At 36.4% G+C, this 10194-nt stretch overlaps 1 protein-coding gene across 6 annotated transcripts in view; it reads left to right on the forward strand.

Annotated features, from left to right (window-relative positions):
- Positions 1 to 9525, forward strand: part of PCLO (piccolo presynaptic cytomatrix protein) — a 330682-nt gene extending 321157 nt beyond the window's left edge. For 5 of the 6 annotated variants that reach the window (XM_040665411.2, XM_040665421.2, XM_040665430.2 and 2 more), the window contains 2 exons: positions 145 to 290; positions 4497 to 9525. In XM_040665411.2, coding sequence (XP_040521345.1) covers positions 145 to 290; positions 4497 to 4637 — 287 coding nt within the window. In that variant the 3' untranslated portion in view covers positions 4638 to 9525. 6 annotated transcript variants of the gene reach the window in all.
- Positions 9526 to 10194: the final 669 nt, after the last annotated feature.

Consider the following 10194-nt stretch of genomic DNA (forward strand, 5'->3'; position numbering starts at 1 on the left):
ACAATGTGAATGAGAACAGAAAGAACACGGCTCTGTAGAGTACTTTGCTCTGTTTCTTCTCAACATTTTTCTGTATTGACGTTATTAGTAACAGTGATTATTTGAAAATTTCTGTATTTAGCTTATTGAATTGTTCTTCTCCAGACCTGTATGTGAAACTATATGTTGTCAACGTCTCTACCCAGAAGAGGGTAATTAAGAAGAAAACCAGGGTATGCAGGCATGACCGAGAGCCTTCATTCAACGAAACGTTTAGATTTAGCTTGAGTCCTGCTGGACATTCTCTTCAGGTAACCTGCATCTTACTGAAACCTGAGTTTATATGTTTTTCATGCTGATCTATGGGCACTTGAGATAAATCTTCTAGTCTGGTTGTTTACCAAAAAGAGAAAATTACAAAGTAATTTACAAAAATAAATAATGCAAATAGTGGGATGGAGGACACTCACCAAGATTACCTAATCCATCACCTCACAGTGAGGAAGAGTATTTATAAACCAACTCTGAAATTTGAAGGCTTAGCCTGTTCTTAAAATCCTCTTGAGAAATTGCACATTTTCAAAAAAATACTTCTCAATATCTTTGGAAAGTTTATTGTGTCATCCAACTTAAATATGCTAACTTAGATACTATTCTCTGTGTATGTTTGTAAAGGAGACATTTTTGGTCTGTGACACATCAAATGATTTATTTATTTATTTATTTATTTATTTTGTATGTGTGTGTGTGTTTTTGTGGTAATTCAGGAATAGTGCCTCTTCTCACTGATTTAGATAGATAAGATATATTTGGTCAGATATGCATCTTTGGAAATGTAGAATTCACTTTATCTGTTTCCTGTTGCTTTCACATGAGTAGATAATTAAACGAGTTATTTGTGTTCATCTAGTCAGGGGGGATGATGAACAATTCCAGGGGTAACTGCACGCTAATCTTAAAAGCAAATTGAAGGAATTGTTCGGTTTCTGCTGAGGATACCTTTGAAACTGGATGACTAACACAACATGTTGACTAGGTTTGGATGAATAAGATTAGATTGGTAATCTACACACCTACATTAGATTTATTGGCTATAATATTAAAACTAAAGCCAAAATGAAAGTTTCTTAGAAATGAACCCAACAAAACAGATACAGCTTTCCCTGTGTTAAGACATCCTAACATCCTGATTGATTAAACAGATAGAGTAAATCTATTAAAGATTATATTACATGGGAAAATTTGATGTGGTCAAAAAAGTCTTGTCAAAGTTTAAGTGTTAAATTCTTGTAAAAACTTTACATCTAATGGCAGTTTGAAGAAGTGAGGCCAGGAAAGAAGAACCCACAGAGTTGTGTGGGAAAATGAACTATCAAGTTGTTAAGGAATAAGGGAGGTAGCCATGGGAACAGCCAGCCTGAGACATAGCAACGCGAAATCAGAAACACTGTGATGTGTCTGGTGCTGCACACTACATCTAACAGAAAAAAAAAAAAAAAAAAAAAAAAGCTGTCTCTTTTTTAGCAGTCTCTTTTTTGTATCTGGCATGGAAATTCTTTTTCCCTGCATCTTTGAGCACACAACTGTAGGATCACAAGTAAAACTAGCAAGTAGCAAGTTTAAAACAAACAAAAGTTGTTACTGCTTTGTGCAACTTGGAGCCTGAACTATAAAATATATTACAATAAGCTATTTTGTATGCTAAATGATTTCATGGAAAATTTACCTGGATAAAATCATTTAATTAATTCATTTTAAAAATACCTCATAAGTTATTAAACACAAATATACCACTTGTGATCAAAAAATGATCACAGAATTGGAACGATCAGCCAGTGTAACTTCTGGCTTTGCACAGGACTATCCAAAAATCAAACCATATTTCTGAGAGCATTATCTAAACTCTTCTTGAACTCATGCTCTATAGAACACAGTAGGTATCTTAGGAATGTACCACTGCATGATTGTTATTATCCTATGCATCACGCACTGCACTTCTGGAAGCAAAACACTTGCTTAGAGAGATCTTTGATCTGACTCAGTACATATGTTTTAATATGCTTGTCGTGCCTGTCAGTCAATCTGTTCCTACTCAAAAGTATGAAGGTGGCTGATTTGAATGCTGAATTTAAGACTGATGAGCATTTAGGAGCAAAGAGATGGGCGCTGTCAGAAGAGATTTGAGAAGAAAGAAAGGAAACCAAAGCAGAATGTATAGAATAAAAATGGAGGTGGGAGATAGCAAAGGAAAAGTAGACCAGAGAGAGGGAGTAAGAAGGAATCAAACATGCCAGTCATAGAAAGCACATTATTAGGAATCAACTAAAGTTAAAAATTAGGACATGGATTTGCACTTCAAAAAAACAATAGGGTAATAAGCGAAACCTGTAAATATTAACCATGAAAATGTAACCATGGACTATTGAGTAAAAAAAATAATGGAAAGGAAAAAAAAAATCTAGATCTGGCTGATCTTGCATACTGAGTAAGGGAAAGAAAAAGAAAAAAGAAAGAAAGAAATAGGAACTGAGGCTATTTGATTCGGGATAACAAGGCTGGAATTTAATAGAAATTGAGAACTAGAGAAGACAGTTACTAGGGATCCAGCTGGTAGGATTGGAGAGAAGGATCAAGGACAGAAGATACAGAAAATCTTTGTTAGAAATTTTTTCTGCACCAAAAAATGTTGATGTGGCTGAATCAAAACAGTCTGTAGAAAATATTTTGACAAGTTTCAGACAGGAATTTATCTCAACCCCTAGCAGCTCACTTTCCCAATTTTCCTGTTCCTTGGCAACCCACCTGGGACCCTTCTGGAAAGAACTGGGCTGCTGGCTCTTTTGCCTTGTTCCTTAGCTGGCTCCTGGCTGACTAGCTGTCTGCAATTAGAAATTCAGAATGTTCTATATGAATGTAATCCAAAAAGAAGAATGTTTTCAACAGAGGTTCTGGCTTGGCTTGACAGTCTTTGGGCTGTCCATCTCTTCAGAATAAAGTGACCTAGAAAACCACCAGGCTTCCTAGTTCCCCAGGGACAGACAGACTTTCTGATTAGTGAGTTGAGATTCCCTAATAATTCCATGCTTGTGGCCAACTCATTTGGTCCTCCCTCTTCAAATTCGTTGACTGACATACATGGAGGTGTCCAACCTGTCCAGGTAGGTATCTTATGTGGTATGAAATTCTGCCAGAAAAAAGGGAAATTCATCCAGAAAAATGATTGCAGATTTCTTTCCCCCTCTGTTTAAAATATCTTTTGTACGGTAAAATTTGCATTTTTTACTTTGTCAAAATAAGTACCAGAATGGAGAAAAGTGCAGAAATGTTAACATCTTTGATTACTGAAAATTCCAGTTCTTCTACAGTTCTGTTAGGTATCTGTTATTGTAGTCTCCTTCAAGACCTCAGTGAGGTACAACTTTTCTTGAGTCCTGACATTCTTCTGCTGTCTATACCTGTGAAACCAAGAAAAAAAAATGCTCCAATTTCTCTCCTACTGCTTCACATAGAGGGTGACAGCCTCCTGCTGTTATCTTTTACTCGTTTCCCGAGGTCTTCTAAGTGACTCCGATTGCTAACCTTCTGCAAATCATGGAAATGCATTTTTTCATAAATTCTATTTCTTTCTGAAAAACATAGAAAGTTGATAAAAATAAATTAGTATTGAACTTGTTTATTTGGTTACTCAAAAATTAAATTCTAGAATTTATCCAGTTGTGTAGTTATAATTCACCCCTCCCTTGAAGTATGTCTGTTATCAAATATATTCCCCCCAGAAACATCTAGAATGGATCTATAAATCCAAAGAATGAATCAGGTCCTGTAGAGAAGGAAGTTGTTCCTTGCATGACATTAAACTGCTTAGCTAGAAAACATGATGCTTGTAAGATAACTAAGGGAGAGTCTTGAACACCCAGCCTTCAGAGTTCACATGAGTTCCTTGGTCTAATCCATTCCCTTCCCACTCTGCATGACTGAGGCATCATGCAATCAATACTTTGGCTCTCAGCAGAGGCATAGCAGGGATGGGATGGCTGACCCAGTCAACATTTTAAGTTGGACTGCCTCTTGCTGAGATCAGAAGCCAGAACTCTGGAATTTCTCACACACTAGTCTGTTTTGAGTTTGTTTGTGTTTTAATATATCAGACGCTGTCCGGCATCCATGAACTTGAAGAACTGGTACACTGGCTGCTTAAAGCTTTAACCTTTAAGTTAAAACTTGACCTTGTGTTTTTCTTTGGAAAACAGCAGGTGAACAATTTACTCACTAAAGTTCAAGACTGTCATCTTCTAGATCCTACCTACTGTGATAATAAAATAGAAAAAGGTAAAAGATCAATTTTCACTGGGCTTTTTCTACTGGGAAGATGGTCCTACACAAAGGGTTATCGTCAGTGTTTCTTTCCTGTGAAATAAGAAAAGAGAGCTCAAAATCTGTGAATCTTTTGTGTTTGCCAGCAAATAGAGCATTTTATTATAGACATTGATAACTATGTTTTATTATTATTTTCCCAGATTCTGCTTGTCTCCAATGGAGGGAAGTTTATGAAAAAAACACTGATTGGGGAAGCTTATATCTGGCTTGACAAAGTGGATCTAAGGAAAAGAACTGTGAACTGGCACAAACTGTTGGTCAGCTCTACACAAACACACTGAGCAGAGCTGTCTGCTTAGGGCACAAAAGAGTCTGCTATAAACAACATCACTCCAAGACTATCGTTTGAAATCATTGTGTTTAGCTAGTCTTTCTGAATACAAAGTAGAAAAGAGCAGTCTCTGGGCTACATAGCACACTTAAATGAGGGCTAGTACACTTGTTTTGCTGCAAAAGACAGCAAAGTAAAAAAAAAAAAAACAAAAACAACAACCTGGGCCCAGAAGTTAAAGTGAGGCTGTTTGAAATGAAGACTGCTATGAGGGCTCCGTGTTGATGGACTCTTTGTGAAGAGAGTAACTGTGAAGGAAATAATGAAGCCTAGAGGGCAGGTGTTAACACATAGTTTGGCTGCAGCTGGAGGCAGTGTAATGTAAAGTGCAGTCTGGTTTCCTGTGTGATCAGAAGGCGATCATTTTATGCAAAAGCACCTAGGGTGACTGACTTTCCAAATCTCACTTATTAGAAGTGCAAACTTGTTCCTCTGTACCTTAGGATCTCTGATAATTTGCTGTAGTGATATTATGCCACTTGACACAAACTGCAAGGCATTTGCAAGAGTGGTAATGTTATTTTACATTACTTTTTTTCCTTCTTTCTTTTCCCTTTAAAAACTACGGTGTGTAGAATCCTAACTGTTTCTTTTGCTTCTGTGTGTTAACAGTGGATATAAACCACTGTCCTAGAATGTAATGGATAAAAATATACTAATGATTTGTAGTTTAGTATGTGGTTTTGAAATGAAAAGACAGTATGTAAAATGCACTACATTGGGAAGAAAGAATGCTGTTTCGATTTCAGTGACACTGTACTTCGCCCTTCTTTTTAACACCTTCAACAAAATTTGGAATAGAGGAGATATAAGCACTGGGACTAACACAACTATTTCAGCTAGTCCTTCTATTTTTCAACAATCAGTCTTATTCCAAAACTGTACAGAGATGACAAACTGTAGACTATCCAGTGGGCATTTCGGAGCAGTAGACCCATTGTGCTACTAATACCCTGCTTAGTGTAGGGCTTGTTGTCAACACCACCTGAAAGTTAAAAAGAAGAGATACCAGGACAACAACTGCCTGAGAACTTTTGCATTAAAGTTGAGAATATCTTCTTGCTATCAGTTGAATGTCTGAGTACTGAGTCATGAAAGAAATAAATAGGAAGGCAACTCACAGCACTTAAGACTGTCATCAATTAGGGACTGCAACTGAGCAGTTAGCTTTAGGCAGCAACTACTGCATGAGATGGTTTAGGCTGGGTATTGCATTTTTCCTCTTAAAGTTTTTTGAAGAAAAAGAAGAGCTTTTAAGGGAAAGCAGTTCCTTTAAAAACAAGTCAATGTGGTACTAACTCCCCTGTTTCTCAGAAGTCAGCTAATATTTCACAGCTTCATTAGAAAGTAGTTTCCCTTAAAATATTACCTCATGACCTTTACATACTGAAAAAGAAAATGATCTTATTTGTGCACTTCAGACTTTGATTTTCTTGACCAATAAGGACTTTTCACAAATCATTTAACGTGCATCTTCATCTGTTTTCTGAAGATATTTTTATGTAGTACACTTCCACGGGTTGTACAAGACCAGATGAAAATATTATTTTTGACAATAACACATACTTAAAAAAAGAAAAAATAAAAGAAAAAATAAAACTTATCTCATTCTGAACTTGGACTGACCATTATAAAACCACACACCAATTAATCCAGTGACATTTCCCACATAGAGTTTTTGATTTATCTTTACCAACTTAAAATAACAGCGTGGAAAAGAAATATGACAAGAAACACACAGAAAATATTAAAGATATATGCACAAGAAAAACTCCCATTAAGCTGTTGATAACCTGATGGTAGCCTGCTTGACTTGCAAGCAGAGGATTCTTATCTAAATCCTACTTGTTAAACACAATGCCACTGATAGTGGAAGTAGGGGGTGTGCTTTAATGCTGAATTTTATGCTTTCACCAGTATGTGTGTACCCCACCTCTCTTACATTTTAAAAGTCCTCTAGAGTTACTGTAAACATCCTGTATGTTTTGATGTTATGTATGCTTTTATAAGAGGATAAATATTTCAAAGAAAACGACCCTTTTCAAACAAACAAAAAAAAATGTATGTGGATATATTTGACATGTGTGTTTATCTTTTGGTGGGTTATCTTGCATTCCTGACGGCTATGCTGTGGTTGTTGTTTCTTAAAAAAAAAAAAAAAAAAAAAGTCCAGTTTCAATAACTGTGCAAAGTACAAGCCATGAGGTGTGCAATTTTGTGCAAACTGCTGGTAATTTTGTTCTTGCAAAGATTTATTATAAAGACAGCAAGTCATGGTGGTAGTTGTTATGGAGGAATGAGAACTATCTGGCTGTCTTCCTGGGAATCCTGTAGTCATCTCTCTTAACTGAGAAAGAGGACAGGTGTGCTTTGCTCTCATAATGTATACAAATGTGGCCAATATTTTTATAAAATAGTCGTGTTGATTGGTATAGCTGTGGCTGTATGGAACAGCTATCTTTGCCTGCTAATCAGCTGTCAGCAACTGGTTTAATTCAAGCATCTTTGATTCTCTGAACAACACACAACATGTTTCTGGATGTTGAAATTGCAGTTTTGGATTCCCATCATGAAAAGCAAAGAGCAGAGTTTGTCAGGAGTGAGGCCAGCCTTGGCCAGCTGCAGCAAGGATGGTGCTCCTTAGGTGTTGCACAGGACAGAACAGGGACAGACCTGGGCCCACACTCTCTCTTTTTCTAGGCAGCATCATTCAGAGTTCAGAAGATGTGTCCAAAGTGTGCCAAGTTCCTTTTTTTGACCAAATTTCTAGGTTGTACTGGAATCACTCTATGCAACACAGATTCATATTTGAATGCGTTTTTTTTCCTTTTTTTTTTCCCTTGTTTTATGAATGAAGTCAGGAAAAACTCTCTTGTGACAATGTTTTTTAAAAAATAATCAAACAAGGACTATTAGTATTTTTTTACTTTTTGTATATATCTTGGTATATTTTTTTCACTTTTTTCTCATTATTTTTTGTTTCTGTTATCTGGCCAAAAAAATGCTTAGATGTGACATCTGCTTTTATCATATATGAGTGATTGGTTATTAATGAGTTTGCACATTCTGACAATTGCTTTAAAGATGCATAGTTCAGGTAGGCAATAGCACAGGCATTTAAACTTTTTTATTCACAAATTTGCTGAGTCGACGGAGATTGAAGCTGCTTCTTTGTTCAAAGCCTTGTGTAGTGGAAACAAGCTGAAAAATGAGCAAAAGCACAGTGTGTGTGTTTACAAATGACAGGGATTTCTAACATGGTCATTATTATTATGCATACAATGAGCAGCAATTAACTACATATGGGTTTTTTTCCAGATTAAAAATAGACATGAGAGTTTCTATGATGAATGTTGAGCTAGTTCTTTTTATCATTACACTTTAAAGGGATAGTATCCAGGGGCAATGAGTGCTGCTTCTTTATTACCCACATTTTTACATTGCATGGATCTATTGTGGAAGAAACAAAAACCCAATCCAAACCAGTTGAAGTCAGAAACAACTGTTCTCTTGACTTAACCTGGCTTTAAATCAAGACCTAGGAAATATCTGAGTTATTTTTCTGGATGCTGGGTGTCTGCATGGTTGTGGGATATGGTAGCTGGTAACCAGCTGATAATGATCCTTTCTTTGAGGATGATGATGAAGAAAAAGAAGACATCTACTATATTGTAAGGTAGTGTGTGCCCAATAGAGATTATTTAATTAGGATTTAGTTTCATGGAGATATCATAAAGATGTTAATAGTATTTTTTTAAATTATTATTTGAATCATAACTGACACTATTTTTAAGTACTTTATTTTCATTGCTACAATGTTGAATGTCCCAGATTCCATTATTTGAGTATATATCTAGATATGTACATACCTATGTGAATAACAGAGAAAATTTGCATTCGTTTGAGTGTAACTTATAAAGGTAATGAAACAGAGAGGAAAATTAGTGTAAGTATCCATCTACATTATATTTAAACTCTATTCCTCCATGCCTTGTGAATTTTCAGTACGCTTGGCATGTAGGATCTATCGTTCTATGTGAATATAAGTTGCCTTTAGAAGGAAACTAGAAGGAATAGATGAGTCCGGATACTCTCTCTTTAAATCATAAGAAGCATTTTGATGTTTTCTGTATGTTTTGTTTTATTATTTAAAGAAAATAAATAAGCAAATATACTGATGATCACAAAAGTTATATATAGATATCCATAACTCAAATTAGAAAATTTGAGAGAAAGACGTTTTCTTAATTTGTTACCCTGTAAATAAGTATACATTTTTGTAAAACAAACCGAGTTTAAATTACTACCTTCATCTAACATCCAAGCATGTGAATGTGTCCTTATTTGACTGTATCTTATTGATGTTCAGTGATGTGCTCAGGTGCTCAACAGTGGCTGAGTAGCGTGTGTGCTGTCATGCTACAGACAAAGTGTACAGCATACCCAATGTTTTAAAAAATCCAGAAACACCAAAAAATACCCACAAAATAACAAAAAAATATTAGTCCTTGGAGAAATGTAATGTTTCCACAGTGAATGTTGCATGCCTAGATGGTGATTTGTTAATATCCATTTTGGTTTGAATTTCTTTTATTTTTCATTTTGCTTCCAGATTCATCAGAGAAAACAATACAGACTTGCTCTGAAGGTTGTAAAAACTGAAACTAAAGTGGTATGAGAATTGTACAAAAATGCTTGTAAATCTGTCTGTTTTCACTGTATGTATAAATCCATGTCATGTTTTTGTGATTGTATACAGGATGTATCTTGAGAAATTATGCAAATTGTGCTGTATAAAGGCTGTTACTTCAGTCTGACAAATAAAAATTTAAAATATCTGGTTTGTTTTTTTTCCCTAATTAACACAAGACCCAGTTTTGCTGAATCATATCTTCCATTTGTTGACTACAGTAGTGTAATTGTAATGCTGTGCACACTACCTGTATACATCTGCTCTTCTTATTTTGGCAGTAGTTCACCTTCCAGGTGTCTGCAGCTCCACTGATGGTACTGGGGCCACTCCCATTTAACATCTTTATCAATGATCTTGATGAGGGGATAGAGTGCACCCTCAATAAGTTTGCTGACAGCACCAGGTTGGAAGGGTGTGTTGACCTACCTGAGGGGAGAAAGGCACTACAGAGGGACCTGGATAGATTGGATCTATGGGCCAGAGTAAACTGTATGAGTTTCAATAGAGCCGAGTGTCAGGTCCTACATTTTGGTGACAACAACCCCAGGCAACCCTACAGGCTTGGGGAGGAGTGGCTGGAAAGCTGCCTGGTGGAAAGGGACCTTGGTATACTTATGGGCAGTCAGCTGAATATGAGCCAGCAGTGTGCCCAGGTGGCCAAGAAGGCCAATGGCGTCCTGGCTTGTATCAGGAATGGTGTGATGATAAGGACAGGGAGGTAATCCTGTCTCTGTTCTCGGCATTGGTGAGGCTCCACCTCAAGTACTATGTTCAGTTTTGAGCACCTCAATACAGAAAGGACACTGAGATGCTG

This window comes from Gallus gallus, chromosome 1 (genome assembly GCF_016699485.2).
Source record: "Gallus gallus isolate bGalGal1 chromosome 1, bGalGal1.mat.broiler.GRCg7b, whole genome shotgun sequence".
NCBI classification, from domain to species: domain Eukaryota; kingdom Metazoa; phylum Chordata; class Aves; order Galliformes; family Phasianidae; genus Gallus; species Gallus gallus.